The sequence below is a fragment of the Balaenoptera musculus genome, chromosome 2 (genome assembly GCF_009873245.2).
Source record: "Balaenoptera musculus isolate JJ_BM4_2016_0621 chromosome 2, mBalMus1.pri.v3, whole genome shotgun sequence".
Taxonomy (NCBI): Eukaryota; Metazoa; Chordata; class Mammalia; order Artiodactyla; family Balaenopteridae; genus Balaenoptera; species Balaenoptera musculus.
This window is the reverse complement of record NC_045786.1, coordinates 139,372,479-139,399,590: the sequence shown is the minus strand read 5'-3', so window position 1 is coordinate 139,399,590 and position 27,112 is coordinate 139,372,479. Positions and strand designations below refer to the sequence as shown.

The 27,112-nt window shown below is 44.5% G+C and overlaps 1 protein-coding gene across 5 annotated transcripts in view; it reads right to left on the bottom strand.

Annotated features, from left to right (window-relative positions):
• FNTB (farnesyltransferase, CAAX box, beta) overlaps positions 1-27,112 on the bottom strand; it is a 76,056-nt gene that overhangs the window by 35,746 nt on the left and 13,198 nt on the right. For all 5 annotated transcript variants that reach the window (XR_005018784.1, XR_005018785.1, XR_005018786.1 and 2 more), the window contains exons 2-4: positions 18,915-18,979; positions 8,335-8,407; positions 6,001-6,092 (exon numbers count right to left, since the gene is read on the bottom strand). Coding sequence is in view for 2 of the 5 variants with exons in the window: in XM_036843758.1 (XP_036699653.1) it covers positions 6,001-6,092; positions 8,335-8,407; positions 18,915-18,979 (230 nt within the window). In the remaining 3 variants the exon portion in view is untranslated. The remainder of the gene's footprint in view (positions 1-6,000; positions 6,093-8,334; positions 8,408-18,914; positions 18,980-27,112) is intronic.

Sequence of the window (27,112 nt, the reverse complement as noted above, 5' to 3'; positions counted from 1 at the left end):
CATGGTCTAACAAAAGTTGGCTGCATTAGCATACAAAAAGTTTTCTGATCACAAAAATAAAGTTTTTTGGTTGACATAAAACTTAACAGCACATTTTAAAAAAGAAAACGGAAAAGAGTCATCTAGCTATCCATTCCCTTCCCCAGCTCCCATGACAGAATTATGGCAAATGCAATACTCCTGACCCTGTAGCCTAAAGTCTGGAATGGGCCGGGATCTGAATGTACCAGAGACACCATTAAATCACCCCTCCACACCAACTGCCCCCAGCTGACAGGCTGCATCTGACTGACTGAGGGCTATGTGGGGAACAGGGGTTGGGCTCTTCTTGAGTCTGAGACACTTCCGTACTATAGAACATTCTGATCCAGAGTCTTTCCAACTTGTACCTTAAGGACCTGGCAAACTGACAGTGAAGCTACCAGCTGTCGTGAACAGAACTCCTAGCAATTCTGAAAAGCCAAATGTGAATGATACTTCTAACGATCCAAAGGGAAAGAAAAACTTGTCTTAGAGACCAGAAATTCACTAACTAATTTTAAAAATCACATGTGGGAAACACTGAGCAAACACCAAGAGTGGCACACTTTGTGAAAAACAAGTATGCATAAATCACTCATTTAGTCATATGACTGAAAGATCTAGTAGATCAATTTTCTTTCAAGTCAGCAAAGGCATTTCATTCTCGCTTACATGACGATTTCCAGCAAAGTGGGAAACTATCTTCCAGATCAGGGATTAAAAACCCCAAATGTGTAGATCAGAATCACTGGAGGGCTAGTAAAGAACACAGACCCAGACTTGCTGAAGCAGGAAAGAGCTGGGCCTCTGTATTTTTACCAAATTCCCAGGTGATGTGGATACACACGAAGTTTGAATACCACAAGTCTTTGCTGTATAATTAGAATCACTTTGGGGATGTTTAAAAAAAAAAAAAAAATCCCACGCCCAGGCCACACCTAATACGAATTAAATCAGAGTCGCTGAGGGTGGGCCCAAGTGGCAAGAGTTTTAAAAATTCCCCATGTGACTCCAATGTACAGCCAAGTATCAGTGCTTCTCAAACTCGAGTGTGCGTGGAAGTCACCTGAGGATCTTGTCAAACTGCAGATCTAATTCAGTAGAACTAAAGGGACCCGAGATTCTGCATTTCTAGCAAGCTCCCAGGTGATGGTAATGCTGCTGGTCTGGGGACCACATTTTGGGTAGCAATGTGATATATCTGCACTGTCCAATAGGTAGCCACTAGCCACATGAGGCTTTTAAAATTTCAATTTAAATTAATTAAATTTAAAATTAAGCTCCTCGGTCAACAAGCCACATTGCAACTGCTCAATAGCTACATGTGGCTAGTGGCTGCAATAAATTATAGAACATTTCCATTACCTTGTTAAGTTCTATTGGACACCACTGCTTTATCATCCAACTATTAAAAAGTGTGTAAAACCTGTCAGAGGATTAAGTTCAAAGCAAGATTATCGATGGTTTACTTGGACTTTCAGGGGATGGTTGAGGACTGCCTTAAAGTGGTTGATTCTGGACATCACTGTCACCAGTGTGGATGGAGGACTCAAAAGCATGCATAGTATATAAGCAAATAATACATAACGAGCAGGGAAACCCTCCAAGGAGAGAAAGTCCAGAATAATATAAAACAAATCAGAAGCCAATAAGAATAAAACAAACGAAACAGGTGTAAGTAGCAAGTGATATACTTAGAGATGGCAGGAGTAGGGGGATCAATAAAGCATATAAATATGAGAAATAACTAGGAACATAGCAGAAAAAGGACCAGAGGTTAGGGTCCATGACTTGTAAACAATAAAGAAAATGCTTTTTCAAAGCATCATAAACACAGTATTGGTCAAAACTATATCTGGCTCAAGCCTCCATTTTCCAACTCAAAGGAATTTCAGAATAGAGTTGTAAAAATGGCTAAGTATAAAAGTGATTAAAAGGCTTACCATTAGAGAAAACCACAGTGCGGAAGCTACTCAGCAAAATACCTCAAGCATACAGAGGGTAATTATGCAAACTTTCTAGTAAAGAAACAAAAATTGAAGCTAATCTGCAGCAAGAAGAATTTAGGTTAGATTTAAGAAAAACTTCAGCACCAGACAGGTTACCACAGATAGACTTAAGGCCTAGAATAAGTTAGAAAGATGATAGCTTTGGAAATAGGCACAGTCATCCTTGAGCAGATGACTTAGGAGCAGATGCGAATGCAGGATGGATGAGTTGACATCGGGCTAAGACATCTATGCTAAGTCTTCCGATTTTCATACTGTAAGACAGCTTCAGCTGATACAAGGGAGAGGAAAACTCCTTCCCTGGCAGAGGAGAGCAATGAACAGGGGAAAGACAGGCAGTCTCTCCTGTTGATTCCAGGAGGCCAGTGTCGCCCTGGGGAGGACGGCAGGTTATCTGATTTCATCAAGAGCTGGCGATGCCTGGTGTGCTGCTGTTTTGGAAGTGCGGTCAAGTCTGAAGTTGGTTATTTTAGAGCAGGGTTTCTCCACTGTGGCACTAGTGACATTCTGGACTGGATAATTCTTGGTTGTGGGGACTGTCCTGGGGAGGATATTTCACAGCTTCCCCGACCTCCACCTACTAGATGCCAGCAGCACCTGGCCAAAAAAACGCCCAGAAGACAAATGACCACGTAAGGTATCTTCACTGAAAGATAAGGAAACAAATTAAATTTAAAAGGAAAGATATTTCAGGAGCTATCCAGGGGACAAGCAACTAATAACCTTTCGAAAGGGAAATAATAAAACACTGACACATGAAAATTTAAATTTAATCTTTAGAAAAACTTTACAAGTGGAAAAGTCCTAAAACAATTTTTAAGTTAAAGATACTTTTCAGATCTTACAGAAGCTAAAAGATCTAACAGTACAGTAGTTTCCCTGTGGTTTTCATTTTACTCTGTGTGTTTCATTAACGTAGCGTTCAATAACAACGCATGGGATTCTCATTAAAAGATGCTTCCTTTAGTTCCAAAATCATTAACTAAGCAAATTCACTTAGTCTGGTTCCAAAATATTAATTTACTTTAGGTAAACACATGTATAAATTTGTGGATACAATCTCTTAAGAGAGGCACACTAAATTCCTCCCTATGAATATATTAGTCTTGAAAGGTCTGATACCAGCAGTAAAAGCCTGGCCTTGCTGGCTTTGGTCAGCAATCACAGTAGCTGACAAAAGTGGTTTTGTCCACTAGAGGGAACTCAGCTTGTCATATTGTTCCCAGAACAAACAGAAGTACAACAGTGAACAAAATAGGAAAGAGAGAGAAACTTGCGAGGGTGTGTGTGTGTGTGAGTGAGTGTGTTGCACACTAGGCTGGGGAGGGGCAAGAGAGGACAGCAGAAAAATAATTAAACTCCAGATCTAAACTCAACCTCTAGGTCACCTTAATATTTGCATAAAGAAGAAGGAAACAAAAAAAAAAAACCTAATCACATTTTCAAAGCATTTCTTTTCCCTGTGCAAAATAAATAAAAAGGCAATATCCAAAATCAGGTAGTCTTTTAAAAAAAAAAAAATCCCCATATTTTTATAGAAGTCATTAAGATTTCTCTGTTTCTTACTAAAAAGAGTTTATTCCCTTATAAGCCAGAGCTACTAGGCTCTGTTCATTACAAATATTATCTGCACCTAGAATTAACTGCCTGCTAGGCACAGAACAAAGTACATTATTGGGAAGTATAAGTAATTCTTTAAAAGTCTGTTAAATCAATGCTCAGAAGAACCATAGGTAAAGCTTTTAAGTTGGCTGTGAAACAGAAAATTTCGGTCATTAACTATCAAGTGGTTCTTGCAATCAGGACAAATCAGCTTTTTAGTTTTAAAACATGCTTTTAATTACAAAACAATAGTTTCATTGTAGAAATTTTAGAAAATGCAAATCAGCTTAAAAAAGAAAAGAAAAAAATCACCTTCAACCCCACCATCCGCACAAATAACTACTACCATGTGTGTATATATCCTTGTTTTTTTCTATGCATAGAACCAACTTTATTTTTAATCTATAAAAAATGAATCTTTACCTTTTTCCATTTAAATATCTTTCTACATAAATACATACATTTTTATATACAAATATACACATTTATATATATATATAAATTTTTAATTGAGGTATAATTGACATGTAACATTATATTAGGTTCAGATGATTTAACAACATTATGATTTGACATTTGTATATACTGGAAAATGATCACCACAATAAGTCTATTTAACACCTGTTAACTTTTAAATTTTTACGTGGCTGCATAGTATTTCATTGTATGTATCATGACATAGGTACTTTACCTAAACTTTACACTTACAGCATTCCCAACTGTTGATATTTAGGTTGTCTCCAATCGTTCAGTGTGAAAAGACCTCTAAGGGGGTCCTCTCTTCCTATCTGATGTTGCCACAAAAGTTGCTCTGACACTTATTCCCTCAGAAAAGCCTTACATATAAAACACCAAGTATACAACCTAGACAAAACTCAAAATCGATGCTGACCCGAGTTTTTCCACGTCAGGAAGCCCCTTATCACCATCTTCCCACTTCAGACCGGTCTACGTCCACCTCTAGGGGGCATCCTTCCTGCTCCAAACCACTGCTCCTTTAGGGGGTATCTGCACTTCACTCACAAAATCCTCCCATGTCTTTTGTCTCCTCTCACATATGACTTTCCCATTCCCATTCCCCCAGCGTGCATCCTGATTGTGTATGTGGAGGACGGGGGGAAACTTCCCAAACAATCCACAACCCCCAACTGGTATTTCAAAAACACACAGGCCTTTATTTTGACAATTAAATTCCTGTTACTGCAGAAACTGTGTCCAACTCTACATCCAGAGCTAGAAGCAACTAGGCTTGCAGCAGCTCTGTGATGTGGAAGACAATGCATATTTTTCCTCTCCCTCTGAAAGCATCGTACACATCACAAGGGTTAATGGCCTAATTCTTTATTATCTTCCCTATCCACATCCATCACAAGACACCCTGCCCAGGAAGGCAAGAATGAGAGGTTATTGTTAAGACGGAATGAATGAGACAATGTGCGGCTCTGTTCTTCTGACCTGCCAGTGTGACCCAGGCAGGGGGACTGCGCCAGGGAGGGGTATGTGCTGGCCTCCACGCATCCCCGCACAGCTGCCCCTGGGTGCTCCGGGCAGAGGAACCTGGCTCAGGGGCCTCCCACCGACTCTCTCCCTCCAGAGCAGCAGCGGGAGAGACGAGGTCGAGGTGCTGCTGAGGGGACGCGATCTCTCTCAGTGAGAACTGGAGCATTAGATCCAATTCCTGGCGGCCCTCCGCTACCTCAGGTACCCCTCAGACTAGAGTGATGTTCGGTTTCGTCTTTAAAATACAAACTATGATGAGCGTCTAAGGATGAGAAGCCACACTGAGGACACCATCTGCACCAGCACTTTGGGAAGAATCCTAGTTGCTTAGATCTTTAACCATAAATCAGAAGCTTAGGAAAATGATGTCATGACATTTGTACACCAAGACGGTAACACATCCACTGCCATCAAGAGCCATACTGTCCCCCCCAGGCATTGGTGAGGAGGGACTTCTATGGAGGTATTTACGGAAAGCAAAGGCATTTCTGTCCATTGGGTTGCCACGTGTTTCCCCACAGAAGCTATTCAAATGCATACTGTACTTTCTGGCAAAATCATATTTCTCCAGAGTTGATGATGAAGACTTTTCTCAAAGACCAGAGCAAGAGCCAAAAGAAAAGGCCACAGAAGAAACAGAATCCTTCTCTTGGGAGTTCAAAGTCTTATTCTACCCATGAGCATACAATGGGCTTCTGAAGTGGAAGAGTTTCAGGAAGTTACTGGAGGTCAAGAGAAGGGCAACGGTTTCTTTGTAGTGCTCTGTGTTTTTCATTCAAAATAAATAAAACAGAAACAAAACAAAAAGAACCCCAAAGTCAAAATACAATTTCGGAGAACACCCCAGGTTCCCCAAAGCCAGACTCACTCTGTCGCCACCATCTGGGGAATGGGCTCATCTAGGAGTTCCAAGCTGTGCAGGATCCAGTAGCAGAGCCATGGGCGGCTGGCATCCAGACACTGCAAAAGGAACAGGGCAGAAAACACACCCTTATTCAGAATCATTCCAAGACCCTGCTGAAAAGGCAGCAGGGTCTCCAACTGTTCAGTGTGAAAAGGGAGACATCTGTCTCCCTCCTGGCAGCCTGGCAAGGAGGAGGAGGACAACCTATGAACAATCAGTGAATGAAGGACACTTTGCCTGGTGGCCTTAGCCAGGAGCTGAAATGACCACATGTGAGAAAAGGACAATGGGACAAAGGAGTTTAACCTGAACCCAATGGGTCCTTCCCTGACAGGCATCCAAAGAAGCCGAGCAGAGGACTTCTCACACGCCAGAAAGTTAAGTGCTACTATTTTCTCAGTGCAGACCCAAGAAGATACACAACCTCAGGAAGGGATTTCCTGGAGTAACTCATTCAGTAAGTATCTCCTCAAGCCAAGCTCTGGGGGCACAGTAATGAGTAAAATTCAGTTCCTACTCTTAAGATACTTTGTTTAGGATGTGTGTGGTTTTCTGTAGAGGAAGAGGGCAATTAGACAGACATGTAAGTACAAGTGTCTTTCTGGAACAAGGCAGAACAAAACAAATGCATACATATACCTGGATAAACGCTATAATGGGCACGTGGAAGAAACTGACTACCTCTGCCTGGGGAGCTGGGAAAGGTTTCCAAAGGTGACATGTGAGCAGGTCTTGATCCTAACTCAAGCCGTAAATATTCAAGCATTCAAGGCTAGGCGGGCAGGCAGTATTACTGCCCCAGTTTTACGAATCCAAAGTGTATAAATGAGATCCAGAGAGATGAACTTTTTCCAGATTACAGACAGTAAACGTCAGAGATAAGACAAGACCGCCGGTTTCTAGACTCTCAGTCCAGTGCTCCTTCCATTGGCCCAAACTGCCCTCTTCATACATGTGCACGTAAATGTGCTAGCTCCCCACCTGGGGGCAGCTGGTGTGGTGACAGAAGACAGTGCTGTGGGTTTCAGTGCCAGCTCCTCCTCTCACTAGCTATGTGCCTTTGAGCAAATACTTAATCTTGCTATGCCTATTCCCTTATCTATAAAGAAATAAAGACTTACCTACCCCCTGGAGTAGCTGTGAGGATTAAATGAGACAAGGAACAGCAAGCTTTTAGCGCACTCTTCAGTGAATTGTTAGCTGTCATGGTATTAATTGTATCAGGGTTGCCTGGACCCTAATCATTGAGGATTGAATACTGCAAGTCCACAGGCCAAACATAACCCAAGGATGTGTCCTGCTTGTTCCCTGTAGTGTTTTGTTTGTTTCATTAGAATTGGTTGTAACATTTACATGTTGAGAGATCCACAGAGAAATCTGAATTTCTGGCTTCATTTGAAAAAACCAGAAGAGATCCGGCAACCCTGGGTCTGCAACTGCTGTTTGGCAGCAACTGGCAGGAACAGAGTAAAAGCACGGGTCCTCTGCTTTGCCTCAGTTCCACCCCGCGCACCCTCCCCCAACCAAGCCCGCACCTCTCGTTTATGCTACCCGCTTGGGTCTATAGGCCCAAATTCCTGCTGTAAATAATCAAACGTAGAACCCCCAAATAAAAGCAAATTAAAAGCAGAGCTGCTCTATGTAAAGTGGGGCAGGGAAACTGGCGGCCTCTGGTTCACATTTACCCTCTGGCTGCTACTCAGCCCCTATTCCCAACACCCCTCCCCTCCACCTCCGCTGCCCTCCCCTGAGCCCCTCCGCGGACCCCTAGGGCTCTAAGGTATACTGATTTAAAATCCACTCCACGTTTGGGCATTTTTACAGTGTTAAACCGCAGGACTACTCTCTGGACTTATATACTGGTCCTTTGGCCAGTAGAGAAATTAGATCAGCTTACAGGGCCAAGGGGTGGGGATGAACAGGTATCTAGACCACCTTTTAGCAGTCAAGGGGTGTCTAGAAGAACACCACGTGAACCCCCCTCAGCCACGATGGGGGTGAAAGCCCCACCCCATCTGGGGCCTCCACTAGCTCTGAGGGAGGACGAGACTATAGAGATCGGGTTCTGTCCTTTCAGAAGTAGGAGTCCCGGCTCTGTGGGGCAGAGCTGCTGCGGACCCGGTTCCCGCTAGAGCCACACGGGATGGTGAGTGAATCTGCGACAGGGCAAGCCCATAGTGTCTTTTTTTTTTTTTGCAGTGAAAATTGATTTGTATATTTTTTTACATCCAAACAGTAAAAAAGGAGAAAGATCTGACTGATAATTTGACAGAGAAAGCTCCTGGGCAAGGTGTTTACCTCATAGGCATCTGTCAGCTGTCGGAGGCCTCTCTTCAGGTAATGGAAGTGTTTCTCCCTCTGCAAAATAAGCCTGGAACGATAAAGAGCTTTGTAAACCTACTCTAACAGCCTCGGCTTCCCCCACTACAGAACACGGGTATGCACACGCACACACTCACTCACACCTTCTGGTCATCCCCCCCCCAGTCAATGAGTAGAAAACAGCAACTTCTTTAGCTCCCCAGGGCGGCTAAACCAGAGAAAGGAGGCCAGCCTCTGAACGTCCCTAATGTGTCTGGAAATGGCGCTGGCAAATGTTTGGAGCGGGGCTTCCCTGGTGGCGCAGTGGTAAAGAATCCGCCTTCCAATACAGGGGACACGGGTTCGAGCCCTGGTCGGGGAGCTAGGATCCCACATGCCGCGGGGCAACTAAGCACGTGCGCCACAACTACTGAGCTCGCGCGCCTCAATGAGAGAGAGCCTGCGTGCTGCCAGCTGCGGAGCCCATGCGCTCTGGACCCCACTGGCCACAACTAGAGAAAAGCCCGTGCATGGCAACAAAGAGCCCGTGCGCTGCAACGAAAGATCCTGCATGCCTCAACGACGATCCTGCGTGCCGCAACGAACACACGGCGCAGCCAATAAATAAATAAATACAATGTTAAAAAAAAAAATTCGTGCAGCCAAAAAATAAGTAAATAAATAAAATGTTAAAAACAAACTCTCCTTCGTGGCTGGTAGCTTTGGGCTAGAAATGCCACCGTGAGCACACTTAGGCAGTAACAAACTACCCAGAAAGTTCCTCCAGGGTCTAGCTGAGAACAGATACCTTGCGGCTCCCCATCCTGTAAGCAATTTAAATCTGAGTCTCACCACTTCCCTGATTTGGTTAGCCTCTGTCGTTCTGGTCATTTCTTCTGGGGTCACTTCTCTGAAGTCTGTGGTTTGTACCCTGCCTGCCCCTCACTCATCCGTCTAGTAGTCCCTCCCCGAAATTCCACCTCCCACGTGCTGACCCACAGCCCTGGCCTGAGGATCATGTCTGTATTCTACAGCCAGTCGCTCTCCTCGGCCCTGATGTCAGCAACACGGGCTCTAAGATGGACTGTGCCGACCACGGCCACCTGCACAGGCAGGCAGAGGACAGGGGCTGCACCTCTCGCTGGGTCTTACAGAAGGGGTCTGTGTGATTACGGAAGGAAAGAAAAAAGTACAGAATTTAAGACATTCACTGTGCTTGCTGATTCCAGAAATGAAATGAAAGAAGAACCACTCTCTTTCCTAGGTATTCAATTCAACAATTGTTTATTGAACTCCCACTGTACTGTGCCCAGAAGTAGTCTTTACTTCAAAAAGTCTTCTAATTCAGTACTGGAAATGAGATAAGGACATAAGCGGCTACAATATGAGGAAAACTGGGGAGGTTTCATAAAGGGAAAACAGATAAAATACTAGAGGCTCTAAAGGGTTTGGGGGAGGGCATCTCATTCAGAAAAGAACGATCAGGGAAGGTTGTGTGAACAGGTGGAATTTGAGGTGGGGACTTGGAAGAAGGAGAATATTTTAACAGGCAGAGGAGGTGAGGAGTTGGTGGGACGACAGTTTAGCCAGAAGGAACAAAAACAAAAGGAACCGACCAGGGCCGTCCAAGAGAACTTCCAGGGATGATGGAAGTGTCTTTGTCTGTGCTGTCCAATAGGTAGCCACGAGCCACATGTGCGTACTGAGCCCTTGAAATGTGGCTAGTGTGACTGAGCAACTGAATTTTAAACTATTTAATTTTAATTAATTTACGTTTAAACAGGTGCAAGTGGCTAACGGCTACTATATCATGCAGACAGGTATAAAGCGTGCAGGGGGAGTGCAGGTCAGGGATTTGGCCTGGCTATTAGGAATGAAAGAGGAATGGTCAAGAAGGCAGCTGAGGCCCTTTTTATAGGGATCTGGGATGCCAGCTGAGGAATTTAACTCAATTTAATACGCAAAGGGAATTTGCGACAACATGGATGGAACTTGAGGACGTTATGCTACGTGAAATAAGTCAGATAGAAAAAGATAAATACTGCACGATCTCACTCATATGTGGTACTCTAGGGCTTCCACCAAAAAAAACAAAAAACAAACAAAAGCCCTGAGCTTGTGGATACAGAAAACAGATTGGCGGTTGCCTGAAGTGAGAAGTGGAGGGGGAGGGCAGTGAAATGGGTGAAGGGGGTCAAAAGGTACAAACCTCCAGTTATAAAATAAATAAGTCATGAAAATGTAATGTACAGCACAGTGATATATTTAATAATACTATACTGCATATTTAAAAGTAGCTAGAAGAGTGGATCTCAAAAGTGCTCAACACAAGAAAAAGAATTTATAACTATATATGGTGCTGAATGTTAACTGGACTTACTGTGGTGACCATTTTGCAATATATACAAATATTGAGTCATTATGTTGCACACCTGAAATGAATATAATGTTATGTCAGTTATACCTCAATTTAAAAAAATAGGCAAAGGAAAACCCTGAGGGTTTTCAGTTGAGAAAAAATGACCAGAATTGTGCTTTAGAAAAATTATCTGACCGCAGTAGGTATTCAATATGTGTTTACAAACTGTACTGATGAAAGCACTAAGTGGGGAGAGAGATGAGGTGGGAAGACAGGGCAAGATGCTGTTAAGAGTCAACCAGGTGGGAAGAACTTAGGGTTCTGAGGGCTCCACCTAGCACGGTGCCCAAGACAAGCTGACTGTGGACAGGTGGACTTTAAAGCGCTGGAAGTGTATTCAGGTGGGGATGTCAGTCACATCGCTGGAAACACATGTGAGACCCTGGAGAGGGATCCAGGTGACACAGACGAACTGGGAATCATTTATCTGCAAGCAGGTGACAGGTGAAGCTGCAGGAGTAGAGGACAGAGCAGAGAGAAAACTTTGAAGGCAGAACTGAGGGAAGACCCATCTTTAAGGGCTTGGAGGACCAGGAGCCAGAGGAGAGAAGGAAAGAGCAGTACACAAGCAGAGGAAGGACAAAGGCAGTGTCGCCTTACAGGCCGAGCAGTAGGAGAGAATCTCACGGAGGTTTTTAACAGCGGCCAACAGTGCAGTAAGAGTGAGGAAAAAGAGGACAAACTACAAAGTGGCTGGTGCCCCTCAAGAGAGTTCAGGGAGTGAGGAGAGCAGATTCCAGATCATAAAGAAGAGACGGCCAGACTCAATTTCTCTCTCAAGGAGGTCCAGGGCTCAGGGCTCAATGAGCACAGGGACAGGTGGGCTTTAAGCACTGGAGGTGTATTCAGGTGAGGGCATCAGGAGGAGGGGTGAGTCTGAAAATAATGAATGAGTCTACATTCTCAGAGACAGAAACAATGGGAGAGTGTGAAGTTAGACAAACAGAGGACTCTGAAGTGGGGAAGAGGGAAACCAAGGAAACGGGGGACGGCCTCAGTTTTCTCAGGAATTAGGAGGCAAGACCTGGGAGAGTGTGGGTTGGCCATCGTGGGGAATATGTTAGGAAATCTACACAACATGAATGAAGGATGATACACCGGAGTGAAGGCCCAGCTGAAGCTGAGGAGTATAAACTTTTGATGAAGCCATTCAGAAGGCACTGTTGTATGATTTCTTTTCTTGGCAATCTTGCTAGGACCCTTTAGCAGAAGCAGCGACATGGGTGCTGTGGTTAGGGCTCGTAAGACGGGAAGAGCAGAAAGGTAGAGGTGTGAGGGAACGGAATGAGATCAGCGGACAGCTGAAGAGAGCACACCGCGTGGCCTGGCCCTGGCTGGGCAGGCTGAGTGTGGCCAGCATAGGTGTGATGGGCGAGAAAAACCAGGAGGGCACAGGAGACCGTTAACAGGGCAGGCAGGGACCCACTCAAGAAGTGAGAGGAGGCTGAGAAACCCAATCCAGGTGAGGGCAAGCACAGAATTTGGAGGCGGGAACTCCTGACTTCTAACTATGAAAGGATCAAGTCAGAGAGGGTTTTCTACAGGTCAGTTCTTTTCAGTCTGAAAAATAGTCAGAGGAATTTGAATATGCCAAATACCCTGGGATGCTAAGCCACAGAGGAGAGAAGGGAAAATACTCTGTTCCAATAAAGAGAACACTTTCCACCTCATTTAAAATGTCGGGCAAGACGGCATGAAAGGTTTCTTGTGAATAAAATTTTGTGATCCTAAGTGTAATGCTGGGGAAAGGGACCGGGTATTGACTGGAATTCGCTGTTGGGTCTGCCTGCCTACTGCATACCCTATAACCCCGTGAAGGGAGATTGCATCTAGCTTCAGCACCTGGGCCCAGCACAGAGCAGGCTCTCAACATTTACTGTCGAATGAACAAGAGAAAGAATAGAGGAATGGTAACGTCAGTTTCTGACTAACCAAAAGAGACTTCTCCCTGGGTACGTGTCCTGTCAATTAAAAAGAATGACATGGCCTTCCCTGGTGGCGCAGTGGTTACGAATCCGCCTGCCAACGCAGGGGACACGGGTTCGAGCCCTGGTCCAGGAAGATCCCACATGCCGTGGAGCAACTAAGCCCGTGCGCCACAACTACTGAGCCTGCGCTCTAGAGCCCGCGAGCCACAACTACTGAGCCCGCGTGCCACAACTACTGAAGCCCACGCACCCTAGAGCCCGTGCTCCATAATAAGAGAAGCCACCGCAATGAGAAGCCTGCGCACCGCAACAAAGAGTAGCCCCCGCTCACCGCAACTAGAGAAAGCCCGCGCACAGCAATGAAGACCCAACACAGCCAAAAATAAAATAAAATAAAAAATAAAATAAAATAAATTAAAAAAAAAAAAAAGAATGACAAACCTCAAAGGGAAAGTTAAAATGCGAGCAAGCAGAGAGGACAAGGAGGGGGTGGTTAGATTGCAGATGGCATCCGCTCTGACTCAGGGGTACTTCCTATCAGTCTCTCGCGTGGTCACACATGCCGCACTGCAGGAGACCTGTCAGCCAGGGGTTAAACTTCCCTGGAGGACTCGGTATTTCTAGAGAGCTGAATTAAGCCACAAAGAAATCCTTCCCCTTATTGTGGGGAAAAGAAAAAACCAGCCCTGGAGAACAACCCTTTCCCTTGTCTTCTCACTCCTATCATTTGACAAGGGGCTTGTCAGTCCTAGGAAATGAAAGACCTCAGAGGCAAAGGCTTTTCTACGTGTAGGGAGGAAGAGACTCTGGCTACTCCTCGGGATCCTGAAGTGACAAGAAGCTACCTGAAGCCTCACCTGACCAGAAACATCTAACTGAAAGAAGCTTCAGGCACCTTTCCTGCAGCTCTGAGTCGGTCCCTAGGGGTGGGACCTGAGGCAGCCCCAAAGGGGGCTCCCCAATAGCTCTCCTCCCACCCTGAACCCCACTCACAGATAGCCAGGCCCTGGAAGCCCTGCTGAGAGGGAACTAGTGAATTCCTTTAGCTGGTTTCATCTGAAGACCAACTTTAGCCACAAGCAGGGGAAGAGAAATTTCTTTCAGTGACTCTTTCCACAAGGGAAACTGTCCTTTCACTTTCATCCACTTAATCACAAACACACATACACATGCACGCAAGCACACACACAAAAATGCTAATATGTAAATGTTATTCTAAAATCTCGGGAAATGTTTGTTTATCTAGAGCTTCAAGGGCCACAATGCTGATTGAATTTTAACTTCTTCTTTGAGGTTTATGATTCTTTTAAATTGAAGGGACATATATCCAGTTTCTTTTGGTCAGCCAGAGACTGTACTAAGAGCCTTACTGTTACGGACTAAACTGTGTCTCCCCCACATCCCCAAATTTCATATGTTGAAGCCCTAACCCCCAGGGTGACTGCATTTGAAGATAGGACCTTTAAAGAGGTATTTAAGGTTAAATGGGAGCTGGTGATCCTATAAAAAGAGTAAGTGGGCTTCCCTGGTGGCGCAGTGGTTGAGAATCCGCCTGCCAATGCAGGGGACACGGGTTCGAGCCCTGGTCTGCGAAGATCCCACATGCCGTGGAGCAACTGGGCCCGTGAGCCACAACTACTGAGCCTGCGCGTCTGGAGCCTGTGCTCCGCAACAAGAGAGGCCGCGATAGTGAGAGGCCCGCGCACCGCGATGAAGAGTGGCCCCCACTTGCCACAACTAGAGAAAGCCCTCACACAGAAGTGAAGACCCAACACAGTCAAAAATAAATATAAATTAATTAATTAATTAAAAAAAAAAAGAGTAAGTGACACTGGGGAGGAGTCCACACAGAGAAAAGGCCATGTGAACACACAGTGAGAAGGCGGCCTCTGCAAGCCAAGGAGAGAGACCTCAGGAGAAACCAACCCTGCCAGCACCCTGATCTTGGAATTCCAGCCTCCCAAACTGTGAGAAAACAAATTTCTGTTGTTTAAGCCACCCCATCAGTGGTATTTGATTATAGCAGCCCTAGCAAACTAATACTCTTACCATTCTTTTATTCTAAAGTCACCTCTAGATCTAAAACTCTTTTCTGTGTAGGGTGTTAGAAAAGAAAAGCTAGAGCTCTTTCCCTTTCCTTTCTGAATAATTTAGCCCCAAAGCCATTCAATTAGGTGGAGCAGAACAAGCCAGGCTCTGCGCAGGAGTGGGGTGGCAGGGCGCACTGCAGGGCATGAGTGCTCAACTGGCTGAGGAGGGCATCTGTGTGGCTGTGGAGAGAGGGGTGGGAGATTGGGACACACAGGAATGACCAAATAAATACATATATTTGGGATATTGGCAGTCTGGTTCCACTGTTGGAGAAGTAACTTAGAAATACTTGTGTAGGCCTTCTCTGGTGGTGCAGTGGATAAGAATCTGCCTGCCAATGCAGGGGACACGGGTTTGAGCCCTGGTCCAGGAAGATCCCACATGCCGCGGAGCAACTAAGCCTGTGCGCCACAACTACTGAGCCTGCGGTCTGGAGCCCGCGAGCCACAACTACTGAGCCTGCGTGCCACATCTACTGAAGCCCGTGTGCCTAGAGCCCCTGCTCCGCAACAAGAGAAGCCACCGCAATGAGAAGCCCACGCACCGCAACACAGAGTAGCCCCCGCTCGCCGCAACTAGAGAAAGCCTGTGCGCAGCAATGAAGACCCAACGCAGCCAAAATAAATAAATAAAATAAATAAATTTATTTTTAAAAAGAGAGAGAGAGAGACAGTCACTCCCTTGGTAACTATGTTCTTTGAACTCATTTGTTTAATAACTACCTTGCCCATGAGACTGAGAGCCCAGCAGGAGCAGGACCTGGGTCAGCCTTGCTCGCCCTGTTCCCAGAGCCCAGCAGTGCCTGATCGCCTAGATACCGTTGCCAAATGGGTGAAGGAATGAATGACTTTAAATGAACACAGCAGACCGAATGACAGCAAACACACTCCCTCCCCCAAACGTGGACCATCCCTGAGACTCATGCCTTTGTTTGTGACAGAAGAGAGAACAGGGATTCAGTCCATTGTTGGCTGCTGGGAGGGTTTTAAACCCACTAAAGCCAGGGGCTTCTCCAGTCAAAAAGTAAGCCTCTGGCGCATAAGCAGTAAGTCACTTGAGAGAGGATGGGAGGGAAGATGAACTTACTTGTATGAACCTTGGAAAGAACAACAGTATGAAGGACCACATCTTTTAACTGCTCAGGAGTTGGAAAATGCTAAAGTATCATCACATACAGAAATGGCAGAAAACATGGAAGCTGAGCAGGTGCCCGTATGAAAACTGCTTTGAGAGCTTAACTCAGAGCATTTTGGCTTCAGAGCAACTGCCAACACTTAACCTTTAGTGCTCTATTAGCATTATCAATATTTCCCCCTTCCAAGGAGCACCAGGCTACTTTTTCCCAAGAAAAAAACAATGTTTTGTTTGTTTGTTTTTTGGCCACGCTGCACAGCTTGAGGGATCTCAGTTCCCAGACCAGGGACCGAACCTGGGTTACGGCAGCGAAAACCTGGAATCCTAACCACTAGGTCACCAGGGAACTCCCCAACAATTTAAACATTTTATTTGAGTGTGTGTGTGTGTGTGTGTGGTTTATGCATTTCAGGTGTCTTACTAAAGCTAATATAATACATGGAAAAGGGTAAATTCATAAGCATGTGAAACTGTCAGAATGACTAACCACGGGGAAAGAGAAATTAACTTTTATGGGAAAGCAGGATACTGATAAACAAAACTGTTCAAAGCATGGTCCAAAAGCTCCTTGGGAGGGACCACCTCACTCCAGGAGAGAATGCATGTTTCACAGTCTGAGAGTGAGGAAAATCATTTCTGGGATGGGGAATAAACTGTAGAATGTAACAACATTCAGCTTCAGCCTTGAATTTCAGCCCCATCTTCTATTTGGCAGTGGCTCTGAAAGGCTGAATAGATGGATGCCTCGCTCAGCACCATTCCTGGCATCCCTGGACCTGGGCATGGTCAGTGATCCTGGGAGTGTGTGTGATTCTGCCACATCTCATCAGCAGCATGACCTCAGAAACACAAACAAGCCATGTCACCTAGATTAATTGCTCTATCTGAATATTCACTTTAGCTAACAAGGAAGTTTTGTCCCTGCCATATAATACTAGATTTTTAAAATTTGACTACTAAAATGTTAAATATTGTAATTGTGATAGTAATTTAAAATGCTGATAAATTTTCATATTTATTCTTAAACCCCAGAAGTTCATTCTATGGTGAAGATGTTTGGCTCCAGCCTTATATTGATAAGTTGATTTACATTCTCAGCCATGTGGCCACAGTGTGTAATATCTCTAATATTAATTAGCATGCTGTGACATAAGATGCTAATTAGCATCCTTTAAAACACTCATTTTCATAGGCAACAATGACAAAATGGGAAATGTCAGATTCCTGACATAAACCCAGAGCCTTGGTATATTCTATTTCCACAAAGGATCCAAACCCAACAGAAACATTTTTGTTTTCCACCCACACCTGACCTAAGACCTATGAATCAGGGGATTTTACTCCTTTACTGTCCTCTACCACCACTCCCAAAACACAGCTTCTTCCCAGATTATAACCTCCCATTCTCCCTCCCATCTCAGTAAGAATAAAAGGAAAAGTCCAAGGGCTCTATTCTGATGGTGGGTGAAAAAGGAATGTCAAATGACCAAAGGTCCCTTTGGAAATACAGAGCATATGTGTCCAGAGCTGGAGACAGGGCACAGTGACTCAGAACACAATCAGGCGAGTCATCGCGATGCAACTCTAACCACAAACCCCTCCTGAAGCCACCATGCCCCTCACCATCACCAAGTCCTACCACCTCTGGGGAAACAGCCTATACCGGGCAGAGAGCTCCTTCTCCCCAAGCTGTTTACACAAATGGTGTCATTTGCTAAGCTCCAACTGTGGCTCACGACAAGAGCAATAATTCATTTATTGAGGTCTGGGCTATGGGTTAAAGTAGAGATTTAGGTTAGCAGTTTGGAAGAAGACTCCTCTGGTTAGTTGATGCTTTCCTTTTCTTCTCCAGGGAAGAAAGATGAAGAGGACTTTTCCACCTGTCTTTCCATTTTTCCAACTGTTTTCTGCCTTGGCTAATCAGAATATTTTAACTAAATTTCTTCTCATGGAGATAAGGGCAAAATGGAATGGTGGCAAAAAAAAGACACAAAGTTAACTCAGGCTAGAAGTATCTGTAATGCTCCAGTAAGCAGAAGTACCCAGAGACTGACTTGCCAGGAGTTAGTGTGTTAGGAGGCCTCAGGAAATTGGGAGACATGATAAAGGAGGTCAGGCTGGACCTCAGACCCTTCAGCTTCCCATCCAGAGAGAATCAACCAGCGGCCCAACTAGACTACGTCCAGAGACCGTCAAGGAAAAGTGCTATAACATTAAGACAAAACAATGACCAAACACAATTTGGACTACTGATCAGGAAAGATAACACAGGACAGTTTCAGAGAAGCAATCTGTGATTAGAAGAGAAATGCTAATAAATGAAATAACCTTATGAAATTCTAGTGTGATACATTATAAAATTGGGGGAAAAAAAGAGAAAATGAAAGTTCAAATTAATAAGTTTCTGCTTATAATCCTCCTTTTGGAATTTCTGACATCAAAGAGCTCAGAAGGCTTCAACTTACTAAGCACCAAGGAAAACAAAAGACATTTTATTTCTCACTTGAAATGTCGCCCTTGGGAATCTGCTGCACAATCACCAGTAAGGGCCAGGCTGGGAGAAGCTCAAACTTCTCACATTTTCCCAGTCAAGTCATAATATACATCAAAGGAATCCATCCTTTGCCATCCCCCTGGACTCTACATCTGTTTCAAAGTGCTATATGAAAACCTTGAGAGTTCTGAACACCAGCGCAGCAGGTCAGAACTAAGCTTCAAGGTCATGAACTTCCTCTCTCCACCTTCAGAGCTCAGAGTTCAGGCCCTGAGGGCATCCCCATGTAACACCTGATGGCTCAGTTCAAGTGAGCAGCTCCTCTAGACAGTATTCTAATAGTGGCAGGAGCTGGGGTCAGGAGCGTCTCCAGGGAGCCACAAGGTCAGGGAACACCAGCCTCACAGCGGACTCATCCCCTGAGGTTCGACAAGCTCAAGGAGGAAAGAAGAAAGGCTCCCATGGGAGATGGTATTTCCCGGGTCCCCTCAAACACTTAACCACACCTTACCTTGGTACAAGGTGGTTGAACTTGTAAGAACTGAAGACCTCTTGGATCTTTTCTTCTACTTTTGCCTGGTAAGGATGCAGAAGATGGGAGAGAGAAAACAAATACAGATGAGAACTTTATCAACTGTATGTTCCTATTGCCACAAATGCCTACTGGCTAGAGTTCCTTGGTGTGACTTTGTACCTCACAGCATAACAAGACTGCATTCAGGGGCTCTGCAGGATGACAGGCTTGGGACAAGGACAGAGAGAAAAAGAATGCCCTGTACCACATTAGCATCACAACCGACTTCTCCAGTAAACTAATCCATGATATGCAAACTAATGGCGATTCTGGAGTTTGGCACCCTGGCACCAGTTACTCAGGGAGCAGGTGAAGATGGACCCCTTTTGCTTGAAAGACCTGTTCTTGCCTGCCCTATGAAGTTGTTTAGGTGTTAGGTAACTGGCCATTCTCAAATATGTAACTAATTTCTGCCAAGGGTCCTACTTCTTATTGTCAAATTTAATGGTTTAAATATAGATTGAACAGTATTAAAATCCCCAAAGGGATTTACAAGAACATCAATCATGGAAACACCAAAGACATAGCACATCTGGTCATTGGACCTGTGTCACACACCGGACTCCACAGTCCCATAAAACAAAGGATCTCGGAAAGTCAGGTCACAAAAGGAATGAGATGACCTGTCTCCTCTGAAGATCACACCATGATGTGGTCACACAGCACAGCTTCTGTAAGGAAAGGGTACAGCAGTGCAGGAGGGGGCTGGTCAACGGGATACAGGGTTTCACCTTCACGGCCATCCCTGCTTTGTGGTGAGGCAAGTCCTTGCTGAGATTTCAAGATATATAATAATGTCCTCTCTGGGAAATATCAAAAATGCATTATTTGTTTCTGAAACACCTGAGTTGGAGCTTCCAGTCCCTTTGGCAAGTGTGCAAGAATCACGATGAGGGGAGCAGTGATGTGAATCAGCTAAAATGGCAGCCCGTCTAAAATTCATTTATATTTGGTTTTAGGATATGCTTTGGTATTTGCCTTTGAACATGAGTTTCAGGGATTATCTGGCCAAGAATTTATAATACTTCAAAAAACAGACCGAAGTCACTGTGAGAATTCGACTCAGAAGAAGTAAGAAAGTTCTCCCAGACCCCTCACGATGCTTTCTCCATGCCAGATTGATGTGGGACTAATACAAAGCACCAGCTTAAATGAAACACAGACTGCATTTTTCAGTCGTGCCTTCCTTGGCTATACGTTGAAAGGGATGAGAAAAAAAAAAAAATACGAGAAACATATGTCAGGAAGATCATTAAATAAAAAAATTTGCCTACCAGGTTTGGACACACAGTTTTTCTGGGCAGGAGCCTGCTGTGTCCCCCTTTGCCTGTCAAAGCAGTAAAGCTATTCTTTTCTACTTCACCCGAAACTATCTTCAAGATTCGATTCAGCCCCAGTACACAGAGGTCGAGTTTTTGGCATCGCTAGGAGTGGAACTGCTGGATCATTATGATAACTTTATGTTTAATCATTTGAGGAACTGCCAGATGTTTTCCAGAGCACTTGTACCATTTTATATTCCCATCAGCAGTATATGAGAGCTCCAATTTCTTCACATCCTCAGCAACACATTATTATCTATGTTTCTGATCATAGCCATCCTAGTCTGTGTCAAGTAGTATCTCACAAGTTTTTGTTTTTTTTTAAACTGATGTCTTTTTTTTAAGCTTTTTTTTTTCCAATCACTAGGATTCTCTTCCTTCCCTTTTTTTTTTTTAATAGTAATCTTTTATTTATTTATTTATTATATTTATTTTTGGCTGTGTTGGGTCTTCATTTCTGTGCGAGGGCTTCCTCTAGTTGCGGCAAGTGGGGGCCACTCTTCATCGCGGTGCGCGGGCCTCTTCACTATTGCGGCCTCTCTTGTTGCGGAGCACAGGCTCCAGACGCGCAGGCTCAGTAGTTGTGGCTCACGGGCCTAGTTGCTCCGTGGCATGTGGGATCTTCCCAGACCAGGGCTCGAACCCGTGTCCCCTGCATTAGCAGGCAGATTCTAAACCACTGCGCCATCAGGGAAGCCCAGTTGTTTTTTTTTTAATAAATTTATTTATTTTATTTATTTATTTTTGGCTGCGTTGGGTCTTCATTGCTGCTCATGGGCTTCTCCCTAGTTGCGGCGAGTGGGGGCTACTCTTTGTTGCGGTGCACGGGCTTCTCACTGCAGTGGCTTCTCGTTGCGGAACACGGGCTCTAGGCGCGCAGGCTTCAGTAGTTGCAGCACATGGGCTCAGTAGTTGTGGCTCGTGGGCTCTAGAGTGCAGGCTCAGTAGTTGTGGTACACGGGTTTAGCTGCTCCGTGGCATGTGGGATTTTCCCGGACCAGGGCTCGAACCCGTGTCCCCTGCATTGGCAGGTGGATTCTTAACCACTGCGCCACCAGGGAAGCCCTCACTATAGTTTTGATTGCCTTTCCCTGATGACTAATTATGTTGAGCATCTTTTTACAAGCTTATTGGCCATTTGTAGATATTCTTTGGAGAAATGTCTATTCAGATCTTTGTTCATTTTTTAAATTGGGTTGTCTTTTTATTAATGAATTGTAGTAAGTCCTTATATATTCTATCAATAGATACAAGTTCCTTGTCATATTCCCATTCTGTGGGTTGTTTTTAGGAACTAGTGTATTTTTTAATAGAAAAAGATCACTTCAGAGCACAAAGTATGATTTTTAGAGTACAACTTTTAAAATAATACTAGCAATATGCCTGTAATTTTTTTGACAAATAGTAATGGATTAATATAGAAATTAAAAAATAGTCATCTGAGGATAAGAAAATGAAAGTAATCCCCAAAATATGCAACATCCTTTTTTGCCTCTCCTTCTCCACATACAGTCTGCTAGTGTGATATAAATCGTAGTAATTTTGTCACTGGGAAGATGTAAGCATTCTTTGAATGTTCTGATTTGCATAGCGGAAGGAAAGGAAGAAAGCTAGTTGTATACAAACGAGTTAACATAGCAGGCCTGAGACTACTATCCTTAGAAAGGCCTACTTGAAAGGTAGACCCTGGCTGGAGTCTGGGAGCCTGGATCTCGGGAGGGCTCTCACCATTCCCAGGACTGATAAGAGAGGCTCACTGAGCCTAAACTGTATAAACAACGTCGTTTATGGTGAACAGCTATTTTCCTTCTGGGAGTCTGGAATTACGCTAGAAAGAGGGTGCCTATGTGACCAGCCCCAGTAAAAACCATGAGCACCAAGTCTCTAATGAGCTTCCCTGGTAGTTCTGCATGTGCAGTCACAATTCAATGCTGGAGAAATTCAACACGTCCTCTGTGACTCCACTGGGAGAGGACTCTTGGAAGCTTGTGCCTCGTTTCCTGCAGACTTCACCCCATGAGCCTTTTCCCTTGGCTGATTTTGTTCTGTAGCCTGTTGTTGTAATAAATCATAACCATGAGTACAGCTATATGCTGAGTTCTCTGAATCTTTGTGTAAGCAGATAAGGTAGAGGGTCCCCGGAGAAAGAAAACCAGGCATGGCTTTCCTGACATAAGAGAGGCCATTTTGGCCTAAGCCATTCTGGGATCTAAGCCTGGCCACAATGCTTGCCCTTGAATAGGTCTTAGAAATCAATGATCTTAAGAGAAGAAAGAATGCAGACGTTGACTGTTATCAGGCAAGAGAAATAACAATAGCAAAGATAATATATTAGTTATAAAGACTCCCAGTTCTCTTTCAGTGGTAAAGAGTAGCCTGAAGCCTCAACCACCAGATGTACTGGAACCTAAGGGCTGATGATGTTGACCTTTTCTGAACTTCTGACTTCAATCAACTAAAGCTTGGACTCTGTTGACCACCCAAGCCCCATCATGAATATGCATGTACCCTTAGCTTAAAACTTCCCCAATTTTGCTGTTGGGAGAGACACTGCTTTGGGAAAGATCCCCGGTGTTCTCCTTACTTGCTGCAAGTAATAAATCCTTCCTTCTCCCGATCCTTGGCTCGGTTGTGTCTTTTGGCTCAACACCCACCAAGAGGCAAACCAGTTTTCAGGTAACACTAGTAGTGAATCAGTGAACCTAGGAGTGGTCTTGGGGACCTCCAAAACATTAGTAGAATTAGAAATTTAGCCTTTGGGACAGAATTAAGAGAAGCAGTCACAACAACTGCATAATGTCTATGAAGCAAGATCTATAATTAAATTCTTTTTTAAAATTTTATCGAAATTCTCACTTTAACTACAGGAGAACTGAGGGTAACTATTAAAAAACAAAGTTACCTAAGTCATGAAGAACTCTAACACTACACAGCTCTCAAATCAGAATTAGGAAGGGAGGGAGGGAGGGAGGGAAGGAAGGAAGGAAGGAAGGGAGGGAGGGAGGAAGGAAGGAAGAAAGGAAGGAAGGAAGGAAGGAAGGAAGGAAGGAAGGAAGGAAGGAAGGAAGGAAGGAGGGAGGGATTGGCTTCAACATAGGGATACTAAAGCATGTCTGCTTTCTCTGGCCTTTCATTTTATCTTGAATTTCCATGTTTCCTTTCCATCCCAAAGGAAGGGACTATTCTATTTTAGTTAATTTCTCTTTTCTGCACGAGAGCTCCCACAGTCAAGGCAGCTACCAACTGAGTACAATACAAAGGGTTATTAACAGCCCTACAATAGCAGATAATTTTCTCTTGCATAAACAGCAAAAAGCCCATAGGTTCATTTCCCTTGGGCACAAAGCACACAGTTTGTGACCATGTTAATGAAAGTGATATGGCTCTCTTGGGAGGAGGATGACATCCTAAAGCATCTGTTTGGTTTCAGAAACATTGCTACATGAAATGTTATAAGAAATGCCATCAGGACTAGTCACCAAAAAACTCAGTCCCAAGGTATTAGCTCTTCAAAAATTTTAAACAGCCTGAAATAAAGGAAACTTGATTGGCTCCTGATTCAAAACACACACCAAAAAGATATAAAAAGAATCTTGAGACAATTGGGGAAATTTAAAAATAAATTGGAGGGAATTCCCTGGTGGTCCAGTGGTTAGGACTCCGTGCTTTCACTGCGGAGGGCCAGAGTTCAATCCCTGGTCGGGGAACTAAGATCTCACAAGCCACATGGCTTTGCCAAAAAACAAAACAAAACAAAAAATAAATAAAACATAAAAAATTAAAAATAAATTGGATATTAGATGATATTATAGAATTACTTTTAATTTCCTCAGGTGTGATATTATTGCCCTATGTAGAAGAACATTATTCTTAAGAGATGCATACTTTATTATTCAGGGGTAAAGTGTCATAATATCTTCATCTTACTTTCAAAGATTCGGGGGAAAAAAAAACAGTCATATACATATATACATGTGTGTATACACACACACACACCCAAAGGAAAAGTTGTGTCCATCATTGTGAAACAGGAGGGAAGGGGGCAGGGCACTACCCTTGAAAGAATGACATAGCCCGAGGACATGACATAAACTGATTAGAACCAAATGGGTCCAAGATGGCAGACAAGTCAACTTCCACTAGACCTTGAGCCTCAGTATACACTCGCTGTAACACATCTGCAAGCTAAATGACACACCCACAGGCACCAAGACAGTTCCAAGACCAACCATAAGGATCAAAAAGTGGCGGTGGCCCAATTCCTGGAAATCCCCGCCCCTTTCCAAAATAGCTGAAATACTTCTCCCACTCATTAGCCTATGAAATTACCCACCCCTATAAAAAATGAACCCCATACCCTGGTGCCTTTCTCACCTTCTGAGATGGCCCACACTCTGTCTGTAGAGTGTGTTTCTCTCTAAATAAATTCACTTCTTTTTTTTTAAAATAAATTTATTTATTTATTTATTTATTTATTTATTTATTTATTTATTTATTATTTTTTGGCTGCCTTGGGTCTTCATTGCTGTGCCCGGGGCTTTCTCTAGTTGTGGTAAGCAGGGGCTACTCTTTGTTGTGGTGTGCAGGCTTCTCATTGCGGTGGCTTCTCTTTGTCGCGGAGCACAGGCTCTAGGCACCACGGGCTGCAGTAGTTGTGGCACGTGGGCTCGGTAACTGTGGCTCGCTGGCTCTAGAGCACAGGCTCAGTAGTTGTGGCGCACAGGCTTAGCTGCTCCATGGCATATGGGATCTTCGCGGACCAGGGCTCCAACCTGTGTCTCCTACATTGGCAGGCGCATTCTTAACCACTGCGCCACCAGGAAAGTCCCTAAATCCACTTCTTACCTATCACTTTGTCTCTCACTGAATTCTTTCTGTGATGAGACATCAAGAACCTGAGCTTCATTAAGTCCTAAAACCAGGTGTGTGATCTCAGTTGGAAAATTGTGGGTTTTGGCCAGGTTCAAGTCCCAGCCTCGTGGGTTCAAGTCCCAATCAGGGTTTTGGCTGGGTTCGAGTCCTGCCACGTGGGTTCAAGGCCCAATCTGAGGTGCATGGTTTCAGCTGGCGACCACGAAGGGATGGTGATAAGGTAAGAATGTTGAGAGTTAGGTCTTGGTCCTAAAGAGGCCCATGCGATGCTGCGAGCCAGGTGTACTGGGGAGGACGCTCTGCCAATGTCTGCTCATTTTTGACCGGCAGGTCAATCCTGTTGCTCATGCACATGCAACGGCAGATCCAGGACAGAACTGTTAATCTCTATACTCATCTCCCTGACTCTGAGGTTTTTCTCCTACATTCTTGCATTCTTGTTCATTCCTGCTCTATTTCTTTCTTTCTTCCTTCTGTTAACCCCAGAAAACCTGTGTGACCACCAAGGTGTACTTTTTATTGCTCTTACTCCCCTCCCTCTGACCCTTACAAGTGCTGACCCTTTATTCCCAACTTACAGCTAGATCAACTCTCGCTCATCGTCAACACCATTGGGGATGTCTTCTATGCTGTTTCTTTGTGACAACTTTTTGGGCACTAACACCTGGTTAGGAGACTACCCTGGAAGGGAGAGCATCTAAAATCATAAGTGCAAAGCTTCACCAAATTGCACGGTGGATTTTGACCTAAGAGTGGATAGCTCAGGGCCTTGTCTAAAATGGGTCAGGCTGCATCAATCCCAACCAATAGTTCTCTGGGCCATATACTCTGGGACTGGGAAAGATTTGGACAACAGGAATGAAAAGGAAAAAACTTAGTAGGTTATGTAATCAGGTTTGGCCACAATATGAGTTAGGAAATTTAAAATTGAGTGAAGTACCCTATGTTCAAATTTCCATGGCCTTGTATCTAGGCGATGGAACCCAAAAGGAATTTAAGGCATGTGTAGCTTGGAGGGATAGCTCTAGGAAGTACACTGAGTACATTTTAACTGACCCACCCTACAGGGCCATGGATCCTGAACGAACGTGGATCCCTCCTCCCCCGAGGTACAGGCCCTTTTGGCTACTCATTTCATAGCCCAGTCTGCCCCAGACATCAGGAGCAAAATTCAGAAGACAACTGCTGGTCCTCAGACTCTGATGAACAATTTGTTCCAACTGGCTTATTTGGTTTTCAGTAATAGGGATATGGTCGAAAAGGCTGAACGCACCCAGAGAAATATGCAAAAGGCTCAAATGACGGCAATGGCTTTGTCTACTCAGAGACCACCAAAGGGGAAGCTGGCTTTTCTGGGCCAACCTGGCCCTGGCAGACCACAAAGCCCATGGGTAGCCATACAAGGCCAGTGTACCCTGTGTGGATACAACGGACTGGAGGGAGGATTGTGATTGATGTGCCCTTTGCAAACAGCCAGGGCATTGGAAGAGGGAATGCCCCATACGCCAGAGGGTGACGGGGGCCCCTCAGCCATTGATGGTTTTGCAATCAGAAGACTGAAGGGGCCCAAGGCCGAAAGTGGCTCTGCCTAGAGATACCATCCACATAACTAATGTTGAGCCTTGGGTGGTCATTGATGTAGTGGGCCACTTGACAGAATTTCTTAAAGACACTGGTGCAACCTTGGTCTTAACCCAAAGGATTGGAAACCTTAGCAATCATAAGGAATACGTAATGGGGTTGTTAGGGAAGAGACAGGGGCACACCTTCCTGGAACCCCTTTTGTGCAAGATCAATGGCCAGCTGTTTTTACATTCCTTCCTGTTTGTGCCTGACTGTCCCATCCCTTTAATGGGAAGACATTTATTAACTAAGTTAGGGGCCACTCTGTTTCTTGAGGGGCAAGGGAACCACCCTCATCACCAAATTGTTCTAACAAAA